General features: G+C 46.9%; 1 protein-coding gene across 1 annotated transcript; it reads left to right on the forward strand.

The window, feature by feature from the left end:
- Window positions 1-17675: 17675 nt before the first annotated feature.
- KBTBD11 (kelch repeat and BTB domain containing 11) lies at window positions 17676-19519 on the forward strand. The gene has a single exon (XM_035543025.2). The coding sequence runs from the start codon at window positions 17732-17734 to the stop codon at window positions 19517-19519; it is 1788 nt and encodes a 595-aa protein (XP_035398918.1). The 5' UTR covers window positions 17676-17731.
- Window positions 19520-20565: the final 1046 nt, after the last annotated feature.

Below are 20565 nucleotides of genomic sequence, written 5' to 3' on the forward strand. Positions count from 1 at the left end.
ACCACTCTGTCTCCCACAAGCTGATTACCCTTCCAATAAGGGTAACTTGCCCTTTTTCTGCTCCTTTTTCTTTACATTCTCCTATTTGGGTGTATTACATGCATGTAGTAATACACAAAGGTAGATCAGCTTGAGTCATCAAACCTACTGTTCTCTGAATACAATATAGCTTGTGTAACATGCCTGCAGCATGTATACTTTTCGTATTCCAGATATACAAGATTTATTTTAGTCATCTTTGGCTGCTCAGCAGAAATATAACGAACTGTTGCCCTGTGCCAGCAGTAACAACCAAACCAATGCTTGAGACCTCTGTGTTATAGTACCAAGAAGCATTTCACATGGGAGTCTTCAGCTGTCAAACACAGGATGAGCAAAAGGAGTCATGTTTTCTTTTCTGTTTGTTTGGTTTGCTTACGTTTTGGCTTCTGGCCATGAACTGGATCTCTGGATACTGTAGGGACCGCTGATCCCAGCTACTGCCACTACCTGTCGGACATTTGCTCCAGCATGTGCAGGTGCAATGCTGCTGGATTTTACCCATGCCAGTTCCAGAATTCTGGTGTTGCTACATTTATTTGTCCAAGAGGCTCTTGGAAAAATCTAGCCTGCATGGGCTACACTCTGAGCCCTTTATCTAGGAAGGTTTAAAGCCTCTTGGTCCGTAGGATATGCACTGAGTATTTCATCCGGGTGAAAAAATGATTTTGTTAAATGATTCCTAACCTCCTTAAATGAGAATGTCAGGAGCTTCATTGGCTAGAAGTCAAAGCCCCTGAAAATGAGATGATAAATTTTGTATGTGAACTGCTTGCTAATTTTACCAAAGAAGAGTGCTTTTGCCCATCTACCAGGGTAGCCCAGTGCTGCACAATGGAGTTGGGAATCACAGCAGTGCAGCTGCTATTGCAGCCAGTGGGAGAATGAGAAATGTGCTACCTCCTCAGGAAGACCAGAGCCCTGACTGGCTCTGGAAACGTACATCTGTCCACATCTGGATGCTACCAGGTGTCCCTATCGTATTAAACAGAGAGAATGGTGCATATTTTGTCTCCAACTTTATGTGCATAAGATGAAGAAACCTTCCTATTCCTATTTCTCCGCCTGGATTTTCCTTCTTCTATTTATTTAACCAGACAAGCAGCTGTAGCAAACGGTTCCCTTTTTTGTTATTGAGCACTGTTGCTGGTATATGAGAGACAGAGAGGAGGGGCTGTATGTCCAGAAGACTTAACTGGGCAGCAACTAGCTAAGGTTTCTGGGGCAGAGCATAGCTAACACCCAGCTCTTCCCTTTCTGCCTTCACTCACCTCACTGTCTTCACCACTCTCCAGGTGTTGCTCCAGGCTAATCGGCCCTTTCACAACATAGGTTTCTCCTCAAGTCCTGCTGGCCAGTAGCAGCAGTAACAATATGTCGGCACCCCTGAATATTTGCTGTGTTGGCTGGGCTACAAAAATGCATGACAGGCACCAAATGAGATACCAGAAGAGGTGTGTGATACCTGGTTGCCTTCAGGACAGAGCCTTCTCTACCCTGGGACAATGATTCACCTTGTAATCCAGGCGTTTAAAATTAATCGTCTACTACTACACCAGTATGACTTTACAGCTAATGGAGAGAAAAAGGCAACACCAAAGGATGATTCACCTCATCCTAAAATACAATGTCTAAGCTAGGTGAGAAATATCGCCTTGCAGACATGTTTATTGCTGTACGTTAATTATAAATGGAGCCTCAGTGAATTCAAGTTGCAAGGAAATGAGAGAACCAGAACCGGAGGGTGGACATTAGACTGATGTTCAGAAAGTTTGGGAATTGCAAACAAGGGCAAGTATGACCCATCAATACACGTAAATACACTACTTCCTAGCCACTGATTCTCAATTGTCTCTCGAAACCATAGCTCAGACACCTCTGTGTAAACCCAGCCTGGAGTGTGATGTGACAGTAAAACCTGAAGAGGAGCTAAACAAATTCAGCAGTGCTTAAAATCACCACATAGACAGAAAGCGTGAGTCAGAATGATCTCGGTTATGATACTGTTGGCAGTCACGTAGCTCTCATTAATGTAAACAGAAGTCAGGCATCTCAGGGAGAGATAATAGTCCACATAGGAGCAGAACAACAGGGATTCCGAAAGTAATTTCCCAGACCTGTATTAGTTGTCTAGTTTCAGTGTCATCTTGAAATATATAGTATGTAAAGTAACACAAAATAGCAGGAAGATTAGTTCCTGATGCAGGAGAGATGAGTTATTTCTGGCAGGCTTTAATGGATCTCCTTGTATCACATGGAAACTTCTTCCAGCTAGCCAGGAACAGGATCGTGTACAGAAACCAACACTCCAGTAACGTAACTGATCCAAATGAGGAAATAGCAGGAAATTCACAATTTTGCTGAAGACGTGTTGCAGTCACCAATTATTCTAAGACCCCTACAACACTGTATTATTGTGGCCTCAGAAAGCATGCTGGCCTCTCTCAGCAGAGATGAGACATGACCTCAGCTTGAAAACTAGCATTCCAGTTAAGCACTCCACTTAAGTAAGCATGTAACATGAGTGGAGCCAATGATTTCAAGTGGTTACACTTATCCAGCTTTGCAGGCAAGTGCTGTAGTGTATTAAGGACTAATTCAACACATAATGCGGTAAGACTTTTTGCAAACCAGAAGGCTTCAGAAGTAGGGCAATAGGACGAAATGGCTGAGAAGACACCCAGCCATGCTTAACCACCGTCACTGCGAAGCTGGAAGTTGATACAGCTGCAATGGTCACACTGCCACCAGAAGAAGAAATGAGTCAGGTTCACTGTGAATGAGGAGAAGGGAGAGGCTTTGCCCATCTGCTTGGAGTGTCCCTGAGGGCCAGGAGATGGGCTGCTGCTGAAGAACCAGCCTGACGGGACACCGGAGTGAGTGGAAAGAGGGTGAAAAAGAGAAAAGCTACAGAAGAACAATGTTTTAAGGAAGTGTCGCAGGAAAACTATGCATTGTGATGGCTATATGAAATATCTGTGCACCGCTCATGGTCTGCAAAGGTTTGGAAAACATGGTATCGGTGTTTGGGAAGTCTTGGTGGAAGTCTGGCTGAAGCTTGCAGCGGGATGAGGGATGGAGGGCTGCCTTCACCAGGAGCAGACCCATAAAGGTTGGACATGGTGCTTAGGGACATGGTTTAGTGGGTGACATTGGTAGTAAGGGGATGGTTGGACCAGATGATCTGGGAGGTCTTTGCCAACCTGAATGATTCTATGATTCTACGTAACAATACAGCCAAGGAGGTACCTGCTGTGGGGACACCTCTCTATGGAGGGACCGAGGGAGCAGCCGGGGGGCTGCGGCCACAGGGAGCCCCCCGGTTACCTCAGACCGCGCTGAGGCGAGACCCCGGCGCCTCCCGGGGGGGCAGCCTCCCCCCAGCGCTCCCCGGCGGCCGCCCGCCTCCGGGCCGCCCGCCTCAGCAACAGGTCTGTGCCGGGGGCGGAGAAGGGGGCTGTGTGTGTGTGGGGGGGGGGGGGGGGGGGGACCCCGCTTCTCCCCGCGGCGTGCCAGGCCACCAAGCGGCGTGCCAGGCGAACAAAGGGGCCGAGCGCGGAGCGGGCTCCCGCGTTCAGCCATTTGCAGCGCCCCGCCGCTCCCCACCCCCTTCCTCCCCCTTCCCCGCTGGCGCAGGCTCCGGCTCGCCTCGGAGCCGCCGCCACCACCACCGCCAGCACCGCCACCACTCCGCCGGGCCCGAGGTGGGGCCGGGCCGGCTGCGGGCTGCGGGCTGCGGGGCGGGGCGGGAGGCGGGCGGGCAGCCCTGCGGGAGCCCTGCCGGGAGCGCCGCGCTGCTCGCCGCCCGTCTCCGCGCTGCCGCAAGGTAAGCCCGGGGCCGCCGGGGAGACGGGAGGAGGACGAGGAGGAGAAGGAGGAGGAGGGCTCGGAGTCCCGGAGAGGCGCTGGGGAAGGGGCCGGGGAGCAGACCCCCAGGGGTGCTGTGGTGGCGGAGGGCAGAGCCGCGGCTGCGGCACGGCGGCATCCTGGCGCCCCGTCGGGTCCCATCGGCAGCGGCCCCCCTGTCGCCGGGGCTGCGAGCGTGCCCCCGGGCACCTCCCGACCCTCCTGCCTCTCACAGCCGAGCCGAATCACACCTACGCCTTTGCTGTTTATGTGTATGATCTTTTCTTCCTCCTAACTCCCGCCGACCCGTTGCAAATGCGAATGACCCAGCCTCCCTGCACTGCTGCGTAGGGCTGTGTAGCAGCACCACCACAGTTGCTCCGCAAGATATATATTTTTGTGGCACGTTACTGAGAGCACACGGATGGGGCGAGCCCCAGGTGTGCACACACCACAGGGCTTGGCAGCGTGGAAGGTGGCGATGCCCCAGGGCAAGTCCTACAGCGTTTTGTTCCCCTGAAATCAGGAGGTTTTTACGCCTGGCCCTTCAAAAAGAGGCCACCCCCCAAACCCAAACTTACACATAGCACAGCACATGACGGTATTAAATCCTACAGCTAATTTTTTTTCACTCATCGAGGAGAAAAGCCCTCTAGAAATAATATTCTGTAAAGCTTTTTTTTTTTTTCCCACAGCAATTAAAGCGAACAATAGAAACTAGAACAAAAAGCTGGGAAATGTAGGACAATAAAAATTAGAAAAGCTATAAACTAGAACAATCCTTTTACATGATCTGAGAAGGTAAAGAGCTCCTCCATCTTTCACAGATTTAACCGTCTGTCTGCCAAGAAGGAATTAGATGAAATGTTTATAGAAAATAATAATTAATCTGTCACTAGTATAGGCAAAACAATATTTTTCTAAAAAAACATTGCTCTGGCTCGTCACCTTTGCTGCCTGTTTTGTGTGCTCCTCTTCCCGGGGCCCACCACCCACCATCCATTCCCTCTTTAATTAGGACATCTGATGCATGCCAGTGGGGTCCGCCAGCCATCCCATACTAATGGTGTTGTCTGATCAGGGTCTGTCAAGGTGCCAAGGACCAGTCCCCGGTCTGCCCCAGCTCCCCTCGCTCCGCAGGGTCTCACTCCTGCCAGAAGTGGCACTTTTAGGGGTCAACTTTTCAATTTGGAAAGTCTGAAATCTTTAATAGCTTCCTTTCTTCTACAAACTCTTTCCTCGCATCGCTTTTCCGTGTAACAAATAGTCCAAATAGGTAGGCAAAATGATGGCTGGAAACGTCAATAAATATTAGATCACCGTTGTTAGGCAGGCACATTCAATGAAAGCCATTAAGTGGCTTTACTGTAGTAAAGTGGGATTATAGTATTTAGGGCTGGCCTAGGTTACTTGAGAGACAGGGATGTGGTTAGATGACTGGATCCAGATCCTACTTACTGGGGGTTTCAGCATCCTGTAGTATCCTGTTGCAAGAGGATACTAGGGGCAGCTGGCTGCTAAAGATGGGTATAATAAAACATGAAAGGAAATTGTGCCATTCCTTTTAGAGGAGAATTAAACTTTTGTGGGGGGTTGTCTTGTTTTTGGTCTTGTAAGATCCTGTATGGATTTTACAGGGATTTTGCTGTTGATGCTTGCTGAGATTCTGCAGCATTGCAGTTAGAAGGCCATTTCTTTCCCATCAGCAGAAGCTGAGAAGTCATTTTCTACCACTTTAGGTCCTTGGAAATACCTATTTTTAAAAAAAGAGCACATTTTCATTGCGTTTGATCTCAGTGTTCTGAGGACAGTAGTTAAGTCTGCTGTTTTACTTTTTAATGGATTGTCATCATCTATTCTTTCTGTTTTGTTTTTGGTCTCGGTGTCGTTTTGTCAGAGAACAGGCGTGATTTACTTCCTTTTATTGACAAAGAATTACTTTACAGCAGTTCAGGATTTGGCAACCAGTTTAACCTGATCCATGACTGAGCGTTCATTGAACGAGAAGAGACCTTGCTCCTTCCCTAGCCTGGACCGTATATTCCTGCCCTCTGCCTTGTGACAGTGCCAGTAAGCATGTGATGATACAGTAAATGGGTAGAGATTTTGCCTTCCTCCTGCAATTACTTGAGCAAACAGTTTACATGTACATTTTCATGTTAGCATTATGAGTGGGGCTAGTCCTGCGACTAGCATTTAAATCTGCATTTAAATCCCTGCAGGACTGGGACCATAAATGCTGCTGTGCTGTTTTTTTTCTTACTAAGCAGTGTTGGCAATCCTGTAGCCTATTCTCCGTCCTCCTTGGATGCTAACTGGCAGTTTTGACTTTGAAAGAATAACAAGATTGGGTCAGTATGGTATATGTTAATACAACTGTGTGGTAATATAAAAAGTGTTGGCTGGATGCTTTGTTCTACGAAGCACGTTTGGTACTTTCCAGTTTCTTATACCTCATCAGTGAGTACAGCAGGAATTCACGATCGGTTTAGTCAGTTTATTTTATGCAAAACAAGCTGAAAAAACTCCAGTAGTTCTACAGATTTTGCAGCGTGCATCAGAAGGAGAAGAAAGATGTGTCACGTAAATGCTTTTCAGGTGCAGTGTTTCACGAGCTGCCATTGCTGTGCCTCTGGCTAAAACAGCCCAGTTGACAGCCTTGCTTAGTTCACTTGGAAACGGGCCAGAAACCGCAACCTTTCCATACAACTCCACAGAAGTTGGACAAGCAGCTTCCATGCTGTTATGTTGTCTGTCACAACACGATTTGCATTAATTAATAGCATTGAAATTCTTTTGCACGTACACCTTCACAGATTAGCAAAAGCTGCTTGTTGTTTCTCTGGACGCTGATTCCCCCAGGAGTATTTGAGGAGCAGGTAAGCTTTGCCGGCGGATCCCTAACTGCTGGAAGGCTCCTGGACCCTTGAATCATTTCAGACTATCAGCGTGTTAGAGATCTGCAATGTTTTTTGTTTTTTATTTTATTTTTTTTTCCTTGGAAATGGTTCTGCTTTTCTCTCTCCCTCTCTCGTAAGCAGACTGGAGGAACAGAGCCTGAGCACTGGAGATAAGCTATGATTTCTGCGACCCGTTTTTTAAAATTGTTAGATGGTAAGAACCTAAACCCAGCCCTTTGCTATGGGAATGGCGTGCTAACAATAAATGTTCTGATTCAGTCAATCAAAGACAAATCTCGTCATGGGAGAGCTTTCCTCTTATCCTGTAGTTTTCTTTCATCTCCTTCGCTGCAGCTCCCTCAGTGGCCTCAGTTCAAAAAAAAAAAAAGCTACTGTACACATTAGTACGTACAGTTTAGGAAATCCTGATGCTTGTGAAGTTAATGTGTCTGTAGCAGGGATGGGATTTAAAGTGAAGTGAGACCCTGCCCTTACCAAAAGACACCAAAAGAAACATAGATAACGTGGGCAGTACTGAGACAACATGTTTCTTGTTTAATAACAACTGATAATAGAGTGCTGAAGGCTTTTGGTTTCCACAGCAAATGCCGAAGCAGGAAAGTAAATGTCACTTGAGTGTATTGTTTTGTCAACTTTGGAGTTAGTTGCTTCCATGTGTCGCAAGATGTTTTACCCTGTGGTACAGGAAGAGGAAGGCAAAGACTGCTCGTGTATGTTTAAATGGTGACATTCACTGGTGCTCCTCCTGCTTGCTCAGGATGAGGTAGGTTGTTCCTCTGCTCTCCTACTTCTGTGGCAGAGAACCAGAAGGCCTTTATGATGGGCAGCAGAGGTGCAGATATCTATTAGACTGTTGATGTGTCAGCCCAAAGCCAAGACAGCATCGTTGCAGCCTTACAGGGAGGGAAATAAGTACTTTTATTACACCCCCAATATTAGGCAACTTTTCAGAGTACAGTGGCTGAATCCTTAATATCTGCTTTGAGAAGATGTCATTGATATGTATCTAAAATCCCTGCCTAGTCAGAGACAGCAAAACTTTAGACATAGGCGCCAGTGATCAAAATCTCAAAATGGTCAAGAACTGTAAATCAGGACCCCTGAATCTGTGCTTTTTCTCACACCTCCCAAATCCTAGCCATAAAACCAAATACCTCTCCTCACATCCTGATCCGATGGTCTTGGTTCTTACTGCACGTCCTGGCTGTCTTCAGCTCTGCCCAGATTGCTGCTTAACAAATGCAAGAGTAGCACCACAGCTGCTGCGTCTGATGCAAGCTTAACCACGTCCATCAACGAGCTTTCATCCTGTAGCACACGGAAGAGACATGTTTGTAACACAGGTTACTCAGTCATGCTACAGCCTTTGCTTTTCTTCTGTGTGAGGAACTCAAAAAGCAGACGGGACAATCCTGAGATAGCTGTGATCATCATCGTCCTTCATGCTGCTGCTGCCGGTCTGCATGTCTCTTCAGAGAGAGCATGGATCATTTGGGAAAAACAGAGTGCTGGCAAGTCAGCAGGTATAAAAGTACAGAAGATGAAAAAGCGCAGTCTAAAATAAAGCATAGCATGTGTATTTCTTATCCACAGTGATCCATTTGACACCTGATTTTCCAGCAAGGTCATTAGCTGAAACAGAGAAGCTGTATAGCTGTGAGACGGATGATTTGAACAGAAGAATGCTTTGACCTAATTCAACCAGAAGTTATTGGCTGGGTACAGGAGTAAAATTCTTTCGCCTGTACTTGCAGGAATAAAATTAGATAACCAGGCAGTCGTTTCAGACCTTTAAATTCAGCCGTCTTAAATGTTAGTGATTTGCTGTGCTAAATGAAGAAAATATATTTATCATGAGAAATACTGAGTCATTTGCACTAAATTTTAAATGTCAAAGTTGAGTATAGTCAGAGAAACCAGCGCAGCTAGAAGGCTTTTGCCTCAACACCCAGACTCTGCTTATGGAGTTCACATTAAAAAGAATGTTATGCATCAAATGCAGAAACATGTCAGGCTGTGGAAATGAAAGTATTTTAGTAGGAACCTATTTTATTTCTGTGTCAGACTGGCCTGCAACTGTTCCCTTCTAGTAATGTTAGCAGCATGCATCTCATTCACTTTTTGTTCTTCCCTTGTTCAGCTCTGATGACGACGTGGGGTCGCCTCATACTTTGCTCAGCCCTCAGTTACATCACTGCTGCTAAAAACATCCCCATTGCCTGGTGGAGTCGGTGCTGACAGCTCGCAGGTATTTCTGCTCCAGCACGTGTTTCTGCTTCCAGATCAGCAAAGCCTGAAGCCTAGCAGGAGCTGGGAAGAACTGTACCCCAGCCAGCTTAACTGAGCCCTGCCCCGCAGGATGCAATGGGAAGGAATAGGGAAAGTTCCCTTTCATCGGGGAACAGAACCCCACGTTCTTTTTTCTCTCCCTCGGTAACATTTTGATTGTTTCTTTGGAAAGTACTGCAGCTTTAGACTGAAGAAGAGTTACCCTCCTCTCACAGTCCATAGCCTGATGGTTTGGGCAGCCCCCCAGTTGGCATCTGGGGGGTTTAAGCTTGTTAGAGAAAGGAACGAGCAGCAGCAATATTCCTCTGGGGCTTGGTTGGTGCTCTGTTCACTGTAGAGAAAGGGGAGGTAGCAGCAAGTGTCAGTATTGGTATATTTTAAAACACTTTAGGTTTATTTTGGAGACGATTCTGGGCTAAGACACCTAAAGCAAGAATTAACACCTCCTGGTCATCCGTGTCAAGCGTTTCATCGCCATAATCTTTGTTATTTCTCCACTGGCTAGCCCTCGGTAGCTCTCGTACGCTGGTTCTTGAGGATCCCAATCAACTGGCATGCAGCTGTGCCTACACACGGCGTGCGAATGTGTCCATATGCCCCAGATTCCAGCACAGGAGCTGGCTGCAGACAGATCAGCGTGCAGCGCAGCTCAGACACACTAAATCCATTTGCCTCTGCCTCTGCGGGAGAACTGGGAGGTGCATCCCACCCACAGATCGGTGCTGTGTGGAAATATGGCCCCAGGCCTGCACCATCTCCCTCTACCTTGGCCTGGTTTCCGCGAAACAATAAATGAAAAATGTCAGACTCCCATGAGTCACCTAAAAATTCACGGTTATAGGTCCAACAGCATATTCTACCAGCAGCACTGCAGTGGCAGACGGGAGTCTCTGCAGGCTTTTTCTTTGCTTCCTTTCAGATTAGGGAGTCTGGGCTCTGTGCTGTCGTGCTGGGCTCTCTTTGCTATCTGATCTGGCTGTCTTAGGTATATCTGCTGCATTGCCTCCTGCCATCTGTAACTGCCCTCAAAGTCACCCTTTGCTGAGACAAAGACGTCTCTCCAGCTTTGAATCTGGTCCAAAGTCTGTGTAGAGATAATGTCTAGAGAAATCTGAAACTATTTGGTAAATCTAACTAGATGTCCTGTAATTTTTGACTGTGGCTAGAGTGATTGTAATTCACTTCAATTGGAAAAAGTATCTGGGTAAAAATAGCAAAGAAACAATGTATGTTCTCCAAAAATGAGAAGGATGCCTTTCACTGCGTATCTGAAGGATGTCTGCTTTTCAAAGCATCACTTAGATAATTTGCCAAGAAATCAATGAGCCTGTTCAGTCTGGAAAAAGAAGTAGTTTTATTATTCCCTTCTCTAGAAGTTTTCCTTTTACTTTCTTTTCCTAGGCATAAGTCTCAGACAAATGGGATTTTGTTGGCTTTCCTTTGAAGTATACTGTTACTTCTCAAGTTCTTTCTTCCTCAAGCACAACGGTGACAGACTTTGACAGATTTCTGGTGCTTTCAGCTCTTTAATCTGTATGTCCGTTCTGTAATGAAATTAAAAACGAAATCCAGTTTTATCTTAAGCAAGGAATTTCATTTTGCCCATATATATGGAGCCATTTTTCTGTATTAAAGTGCAACACATAGCAGGTGTGTTGCAAAAATGTGGTAGGTTCTTTGAGATCAAATGTTCTTCTGTAATGCACACCAAAACCTGAATCTTCTTTTATTTTAAAAAAATCTATTTGTAGAAATCTTCAGTCTTTACCTGACTTGGCTTTTTGATGGATATTCTCCCCCTCCTTTATTATATCATCATCACCAAAGTAACTTTGAACGTTTGCAATTATTTGTTCACAACACTGTTTAATGGTGAAAAGCATTTCTGCCATCAACGTTAGGGCAGTTAACCACAGCAACACCCCAGCTGGGCCTTCAGTCATCACAAGCTGATGCCTTGCTTGATGGCAGCACTCCTGGTGTGTGGCAACGTCCAGAATTTAAGTCGGAAAGGATCACGAGATCAACTAGTCTGATCCTGTCGAATTTCATCCCCCCAAAGAGCCTTCCAGCAAGGCTTGTGATTGGGGATCACCTAGAGGTAAAGAAGCTAGCTCTTCCCTTCCTCATTTGTGTCAGGGATGAATCACATCAGAATAAGGGTCAGATCAGATGTCCAGCATCCTGCCTCCCTCATGGACCACAGTCCAGTATTAAAAGAAGTGTGCAGCAAGGTAAAAATGTGTTTTTCCTCCTGGGATACTAATTTATCTTTGAATATTAGTACTCTGACCATTTTCCAGTTCAGTATCCTCCTAAACTGGATAGACACAACTTTAGTGTTTAGCGTGTATTCAATCACCTTCAGCAGATTTCCCTTCCATGAGCTTGTTCTTCCCTCTCCCCATTGATACATGCGAACTTTCAGTATTCACAATATGCTGTGGTAGTCTCTTGTTGTGTTTTTTAGTTATTTTTCTCAGTGGTGGAAATATTCGTGTAAGCTTCCACCCACTGGCTTGTTTAGGCCTTTCTCCACGAGCCGCAGAAGGCCATCAGTATGCAGCCCGTTCATGTGTCTACACTTGTTCACAGTCATCAAGTCACAAAATAAACATACCAAGCCCTGGAGAAGTGTCTGCACGGCGTTTCTCAGGCTTGCGCTACCAGTTCTCCAAGCTGCTAGCACAAACCACCTTTTCCAAAGGCTCGGAAGCGTGGCTGCCAGCTGGTGCCGAAGCTCGTATCACCTTTTTGCTTGGGGGTTGGCTCAAGTCTGGCGTATGCTGTGGGGAGCCACAGCAAGCCCCTGTCTGGCTGCAGAGTCTCAGTCTCTCCCTGAAGTGTTTTTTGATAGCTCTTAAGTCGTTTGGTACTCTTTCTCCTCACAGATTTTTCATTGCTGCTTCCAAAACGTAGAGCACTGCGTGTCCATCCATCCATGCGTGCATACACGTGCCATGCATGTTCACACACCCCATAAACCTACCGAAGCTGTAGATGAAGAGGTATCCTTTACCCTACTGCTGCTCCTTACTTCCCAGTTCAAAGGCTGTCTTCATCCTTTTAGCTGTAGCACTACGCTGGGTGTTACGTACAGCTCAACCCAGTCATGGCCACATGCTCTCGCCTCGTGTCTGAAGAGTAATTCCAAGGCCATAGCTAGATCGAGCAGCAATTCTCCGTTAAAAAAAAAAATAAAAAAAAGTTTTGTTGCAGTCAGTGTGGTGTTGCCATACCGTTACCTCCTGATCTGTAGGGCACTAGTGCCAGACACCAGCCCTGGAGTTTTCCCCTGCGGGTATTGCAGTCATTCAAAGCCTCAGTTCCTAACCCTTCTGTTTTTGTTAGGCTTTCTTCTAAGAGATGTTAGAGGTGGCTTGCACTTAACCTTTGTTAACTGTTGCTTTTGTGGGAGTGTTGTTTCCTTCTCGGTGTGAGAACTCCTGAGAGACACTGCTCCTTCCTAACTACTTCTGAAGAGTCCGACCTGGAAGGAACTCAAAAAGATATTTTCCTTTCTAGAGAATGAATGTTATTCTCTACAGATGTCACTGATAGGAAGCCTTTTCTCTGGTTGTGATGACTCTTCAAAACTTCTGTTTATTTTTAGTTTTGATTTGCTAGCTAGAATATCTATTCCATCAAGATTTTGATAACGTTTTTATTATGACTGATTTCCTCTCCCCCCGACCCTGCCCGATACGCACACATCCTTTTATTCCTCTGAGCTCCTGATGAGGAACTGCTACCCACATGTTTCTTGTGTGGTCTGTAATCATAAGCTGCGCTTCTTAAATGGTTGTTTTTCATCCTGGTTGTATGAAAATGTTGCAGTTAAGAGATAAAAGAGCTCATACCTCCGTTGCATGTTGTGAGAAAATCACAGCACCTTACGAGGTCACAGGGAAGCTGCGCAGGCGGCTCAGGTGTGGGTACGATACAAAGCATACATCCCGTAGGCAGGCGAAGGCACTGGCAGTGTATTGTCACCTCAGTTTTGAGCACTGCTAATTTTAATAAAGGAAAAGAAAAAAAGTCTACAATTTTCCTGGAGTGGGCCTTTGAAAGACAATCTTTTTTTTTTTTTCTTGACAAGTAAGAGGTAACTCAAGTGGTTAAGATCTAGAGCTTACATCTCTAATAGGATGCAGGATTTCAGGTGCTGCAAGCAGCTGCTTTCAGAGAATTGGCATCTCTATTTTCCAGATGTCTTCTCCGGTAAGGAAGAGAGCATTTTTGTCCCGAATTTCACGGATCTGCTCACTGAGCAGGAGTGCAACAGACCGTTTTTATAAGTAAGCAAACCTCTTCACACTTGACTCAGCCCTCCAGAAGATTTTGCCTTCTCCCAGACAGAGATGGGTATCTTCAGTCTGCATGATAGTACTGGCCAGCTCTACTTTTAACAGCCTTCTTTACCTTTTTTTGTTTGTTTGTTTAATAAATACAAGGGATGTTTCTCTCTTTTGATGATCCTGCCTCTTTGGACTCCTTAATCGTCTCCATCAGATGACTCCTCTCTCCCGAGGGAATTCTCCGCTGGAGTGAAATTTGGCAGAACAAGTTTTTACAAAAGCATTTCCTGGACTAAGGTGGAGCAGCGTGGCACTCTGTCAGTTCTATGGTCTCGCGGGAAGGATCGCCTGTTAATGTAAATTAGAGCTGCTTACGAGAGGGAAAGCACGGCTTTAATTTACCCCAAGACTGAGTCAGAGCAGTTTCCACTTGTGAACTGGAGAGCAATAATCCAATTCCTCCCACGTGTGCATATTCCCCAGAGAAAGCGCGTCTTGCTAGAGGACAGGGTTTAGGTCAGAGGTTATTGGCACTGCACTCATGAAGAGGAATAAATAGGGAGAGAACAATGCAAAACAAGCATTTAATTGGATTTTATCAGAAGAACTGCCAAATGAATGCCATGCCAGGAAACTCTACCTGCAGGTCTTCCTTACAGTTGCTCTGTCAGAAAAAGCTTCGCCTTCTTATCTGTTCTCTTCCTAGGGCAACGTCTCACAGCATCTGAGGCTGGGGGCACGCATCCAGGACATTGGGAGCGTGTCATTGCCAAGCCCGTAAATGCAGTTCGTGTTTGTTGGCAGTTCCTCTGGCCATTAACATTACATCATCCCCAGACCAAACCCATGATAATGAAAACAGCTCCGGCTCATGTAATTTAGCTTCTGGCTTAAAAGTCTCTGGTATAAAAGGTGACATCAGTCCGTGGATGCTATGTACTCTTGCTTCGTATTCCAGCACTTATCCCGTTTGTGAGTTTTGAAAAAAAGTACTAAAGCCATGTTTGTTTTAAGCCATACTTTTCAAACTCTTCAAATCAGCCAAGTTATCAAGTGTCTTCTGTGGTTCTGTAATTTTTGAATGCTCTGTCAGCAATACAACTCCGATCGCTTGTAGATAGGGAAAAAAAATGAAGAAGGATTTCAGTATTGTATTTCCATCTGTCCCTTCCAGCTTCTTCCTGTTTTACAATAAATCCACAACCTTTTCACTGAGGATTGGTTGCGCTGCTCAGTAATGGAAAGGTTCCACAGCTTCTGTGAGTTGTTTTTTCAGCTTTATCTTTGTGTAATCCCTGCAGCTAGACAAAGGTGCTGAGACTAGAAGAGCAGCCATTGGTCTGTAATTTACAAAGTCCTCCAAACCCTCTTGTAGCTTTCCCAGCTCTTCGGCTTCCCCGTAGAGTTCTTTGTTGACTAAATTGCGTGTGATACTTTGATTCCAATCCTCTTTATGCTCAGCATGAATTTCGACATATTCATGGTACTTAGCTGTAAATATAACAGAAGGTGGGTTTTTTTTTTCAGAAGGTGGTTTTTTTTTTTTTTCAGAATTCTGCTGCTGCCATTAGCAAGCCATACTATTAGCAAGCCGTACTCCCTCCTCACTGCGACTGCTCAAGGGGATGGTAACGCAGATGTTTGGTAGGACTGCGGTGGGTGGTTTCAGTGGCAGGTCAAAGTTCTCGGCCCAGCAGATATGTGTGTATGGGAAAAGGTTGATTGCTGTGCTTGAGGAGGACCTCATCCTTTTTCTTTTCATTACTGGAGAAAGTTTAAAGGCTCGCTTTCCCTGGATGCCATTTTTTAAAATTTCAAATATTATAACTGGTGATTTTCCTCGGAGACATGACACAGGAAATACATTTCATTATACATAGATAATACTGGTATTACAGATAACTGGTTTTGACTTCTCACTTTTGTTCATGCTTTGTTTTGGGGAGCATTCTCTTTAGTCCTCCTTTATTGTTTCATTTGCAAAATCAAGCAGTAGACTGAGAGCTTGAAGCTGCCTAAAGCCACTCATTCCTTCTTGTAGAGGGGGAATGTGAAGCCCGAGGAGATTTTGGGAGAAGTGGCCGAAGAAATGAGCTGTCTGGATCTACAAAAGATCATAACGTTGAGAGCAGTGGGAGAAAGCATATTAGCACCCCTTAAATGTTAACGATTGAGGAGGTCAGGCTGTCCGGAACTGTAGCAAGGTACGGGCAGAATATCAGGGTGCTCAGCCCCCGGAGGAGCAGAGCAGACACAAAATGTTTCACGTACTTACTTATGTGACATTGATGTTATACTGGTAGCAATTTTCTTAATATAACAGTACATCAGAGCTTGATATTCTAAGTGATTTTCAAACCATTTCCATTTGGCCTTTGTCATTTTGCAAGTATCACGTAGAGTAGCTGCTCTCCAGCAAAGCTGAAGGCCTGAATAAGAAGATAGATTAATCTTAATATCTACAGTATAATAAACTAAAATAAGTGGTTAGATAGTGAATTCGGTACTGTGGAGACTCACTGAAAAATAAAATCACATCAAGAGGGATGCTGCCCAGTTTTAAGTCATTAATGAAGCAATTTATCTCACAGACCAAGCGCATGCAGAGGGCACTGTGTTTCTGCTCATCCAGTTAAAGCCGCAGAAAATAAGTCAGTAAAGCCTAACATACAGAGTTAGGGGCTGGACCTTGAAAACTTGCTGCTGAGACTATATCCAAAGTTCATAAAACTTCTTACAATGTTCCTAAGTGCCAAATTTTAAAATAGCTAAATGAGAAATAAAAAGTTTGTGAAATCTGATCTCTTTAGTAAGGAGTTTTCAAATGCTGCTGAGGCCTTGTTATGGTCTCAGGCTCAAATATCCAGAAATCAGACCTCAGAATTGATTTGTCATCTAATTGAATGTCCTCAAATGTAATAGAAAGTCTTTTGCAGGGCAAGCGCACAGAACAGAAACCTCTAAGAGAAGACTGATGCTACCATTTAAGTGAAGTTTGCTTGTGCAAGTTTGGGTTTCTAAATTTTACGTCCATGTCAGGGATGTACGGACAATGCCATCTACCAATTATGTTTTCATGTAAAAAAACTCCAGAAGTTTGACTCTTCTAACAGTAATCTAATAAGGTAAATAGCTCACCTCTACTGAAAGAAAATCACAAGCTGTATCTTACACAGAATGGAGTGTTCCTTCAGGACTCCGAAAAATATGCCAACAGGGATTGTAATGGAAATTACTGACCTTCTTAAAAATAGAGTCAGACCTGCAGGTCCTCATTATGTAAAGTTAAGTACATTTGGGCCATTTTTATATGTGATTCATCAAAACTTAAACCACACAGGAAATTTATAAAGAAGTGAGTCAAAAAGCATTTTCTTCTGAAAACTACATTTGTGAAATGAAGATAAAGCTCAGTAGCGATTGTGCTGACAGGGACTCACCTACTTACAGCCGTATCCTGGAGCCTGACATTTTCCCAGAAAAAAAACAACCTTCATGTTCGAATTATCTATTGTGATTTTTGCTCTCTTCTGCTTTATATTAGCAGAAATCTTAAACCTTGAATCGGTTCCTGTGAAGTTTGATTTACATCGTCATTCTAGCTACATATGCTGTTACATACGTGTCAGATTGCTTTTGTCATAACAAAAAAATCCTTTGTTACGTTTTGTAAACAATTAGAGTTCTACTAGCATAATTCTGGTAACTTCAGGATACTATTGATGTGCCGTTAATGGAAACGTAACTTTAGTATTCCTGAACTTCTGAGTGAACTGAGAATATATCTATTTTAAAACTGACTGTTTTTTTTACACTTTATTTTCAACAGGTGGAGTGCATATAAGGAGCAGTGAGATGAAGAAACCTCTGTGATGTTCATGCCAAGGAGACTTTGGCTAGTGGGGAATCTCCTTCCAGAACAGATTGCAACCACTCTCTTCCCCTGAAATAGCTGCACACGGTGAACAAGCTATGATAGTACTCCTAACTCTCTGACTTCAGAGGACATTTCTTCCTCATTGCCCAGCACAGTGTGGGACCGGTTGTCACAAAAGGATGCCGCGCATAAAAACTGCTTAACATTTTCATGTAATAACAGGAAAACCAGAACAGCTTCTCAGGCTATCGAGGTGCAATATCCACACCGGGAAGAGGTTTAGGTTTTCACCAACAGCATCTGACAGGGGAGAAGGAAGCCAGTGCAGGCTGGGCCGCGGAGGCTCAGTGCTCTGTGCTGTTACCTGCAGGTGATGGGCATAGCGGTGCGGCCGAGAGCTGTCCCGTGCAGCGCTGCGCAGGGCCGGAGCAGCTAGCCTGGCCGTGGCGGAGGGCGGCTCCATGGAGGGCAGCGGCGCAGTGGAGGAGGAGGAGAGTGGGGCCGGGCCCGGCACCCCACCGCTCACCCTGGCCTCCCCTTGCAGCTTCAGCTCCTCTCTGTGCTTCAGCACCGCCGCCACCGAGTGCGGGGCCCCGCTGCCGGCCTCCACCGGTGGCCGTGTGGTGGAGAGCCAGTGGGAGATCAACAGCACGGCCTCCGAGTCGGAGGAGGAGGAGGCCGCCAACGCACAGGGGACACCGGCAGGCACGCAGCCCATAGGGCGGCCGGTGGAGGAGCCCGACCTGGTGATCGAGGTGTCGGGGCAGCGCATCCGGGCTCACAAGTCGGTGCTGGCGGCCAAGAGCGACTATTTCCGCGCCCGCGCCTCGCGGGACATCCTGCGGGTGAAGGGGGTGAGCTACGGGGCACTGCGGCTCCTCATTGACTATGTCTACACCGCCCGCATGGGCGAGGTGCGCCACGACAACCTGGCCGAGGTGGTGAGCGGCGCCCGTGTCCTCCAGATGCCCTGCGCCCTGCACTGCGCTGCCGAGGCCATGCGTGCCCAGCTCCGCCTCGACAACTGCTACCAGCTGCTGTGCCTGGCTAAGAAGCAGCGGCTGGCGGAGCTGCGGGAGGCCGCCTACCGCTTCATGAGCGACCACTACCTGGAGGTGCTGCGGGAGCCGGGCGTCTACGGCCGCCTCAGCGGTGCCGAGAGGGACCTCATTCTGCAGCGGCGACTGGAGGCCGGCCGGCGCTGCCTCTTGGTGGCTGAGGTCAGCGACGCCTTCGAGCGGCCAGGCGGCAGCAGCCGGCCCCAGAGCCGCGAGAGCAGCCGCCCGCAGAGCCCCTCCTCCGTGGTGTCGCTGGAGGAGAGCGGCTCCCTCATCCACTGCTACCACGAAGCCAGCCGTGAGTGGAGGGTGCTGACGCGCCTGCCTGAGGAGGCCAACGCCAAGGGCTGCGCCATGTGCGTCCTCTACAACTACCTCTTCCTGGCGGGAGGCATCGTGGCGGGGCCAGCGGGCAGCGAGCCCCGGGCCCGCCTCTCTGACAAGGTCTTCTGCTACAACCCCCTCACCGACACCTGGAGCCAGGTGCGCCCGCTGGCGCAGCCCCGCTCGCAGCTCAAGCTGCTGGCTCTGGACGGCTACCTCTATGCTGTGGGGGGTGAGTGCCTCTTCACTGTGGAGAAGTACGACCCACGGGCTGACCGCTGGAGCACTGTGGCGCCTCTGCCCAAGGGTGCCTTCGCCGTGGCTCACGAAGCCACCACCTGCAACGGGGAGATCTACGTCTCGGGGGGGTCCCTCTTCTACCGCCTGCTCAAGTATGACCCCAAGCGCGACGAGTGGCAGGAGTGCCCTTACAACAGCAGCCGCCGGCGCTCCGCTGACATGGTGGCCTTCAAGAACTTCATCTACCGCTTCGACGTCAGCAGCGGCCGCGGTGGAGAGCAGGGCCCAGGCGGTGGGACCAGCGGCGGCGTGGAAGTTTTCCGGTACAACACGGTGGCCAAACGCTGGAGCCAGTGTGCCAGCCTGCGGCCTAGTGGTGGCCCCGTCCAGCCCTTCCGCTGCGCCGCCTTGGGCAACACCATCTACTGCGTCAACCGGACCGGCACCCTCCGCTTCTGCTTAGCCCAGGATGGCGAGGTGGAGGCGGATGGCGGGCTCAAGGGCACCTTCGACGGGGAGCTTCTCAAAGCTCCCTTTGACGCCAAGGGTGTTCTCCTGCCCTTTGTGCTTACCCTGCCAGAGAAGCTGGAGAAAGCAGGGGACCAGGAGGGCTCTCTCCCACTGTGAGGTGGTCAGCCTGGCTCCGGGCTGCCAAGCAGGGAGCTGGATTGTAGCTTCTGGGGGACCCACCATCTCCCTCCCGCAGAGGGGACCCCCTCCAGCATGTCTGCAGAGAGAAGGGGTTCCCCCTTTCCTCCTCTCCCCTCCCAGGGTGTTGGTCTGGAGCCGCTTGGTTGTTACTTGGTCGTAACTCTTTAATGTTTGCTGTGCTTTGTGCGAAAAGCCGAGCAAACAAAAGGAAAAGCTGCTATAAAGGATAATCTGTGGATTACATTTGTGCCAATTCCTGATGTCAGAAAACTTCTGTACACCTGGATTCCTAAAAATTCCTGACAACAGTGTCATAATGAGATGTTACTGTTAGTGCTGGCTGTGTGTATGCACATAGTTGTAATCGGGGCTGGAGCCTTTTCTGCCATTTGTTTTCTTTCCTCCCCTGGATGATACCAAGGGATAAATACTGCTGGCAGCATCGCTTAGCTGTATTCGTTTTTATGTTAAACCAACTATTTCCTGTGTTAGGGAAGTACAGGAGGATTGTCTCAATTGCAGCCTTTCGTTGGTGGTGCAATAGATTGTTTGAGGAAGACATGGCACTGTGTGGTCCCAGGAATTTCAACCACAGATATTTAACAGATACCAGACTGAAAGGTTTTAAGCAACACAAATGTGTGCCACATGTTCATATTTGGAATATAAAAATAAAATAAAATAAGGGGGCAAGCTACATTTTTAAAATGTGGCTTGTTATAGCAGATATGAAATGTCGGTATGTTCTTTATTTGAAAAAGGCAATGGTTTCTATATAAAAATACATTGTTTTATTACTTTTTTATCAGAGATTTTAAATTATAACAAAAGCGGACTGAAGCTGTTCGGACTGTAACAGATTGACATGAGCATGTATACCACTAGAGCTGGGGGAAATATTTTGTACTTCAACTGCTCTTTAATTAACTGCAGGTCAAGGAAAATTAACCTAAACCAAATGTAAATGCTTTGAAACCATCTGTAGACAGCTTAAATATTTCGCTCTATGTTCAGTACCCTGT

The sequence above is a fragment of the Cygnus atratus genome, chromosome 3 (genome assembly GCF_013377495.2).
Source record: "Cygnus atratus isolate AKBS03 ecotype Queensland, Australia chromosome 3, CAtr_DNAZoo_HiC_assembly, whole genome shotgun sequence".
In the NCBI taxonomy this organism is placed as follows: domain Eukaryota; kingdom Metazoa; phylum Chordata; class Aves; order Anseriformes; family Anatidae; genus Cygnus; species Cygnus atratus.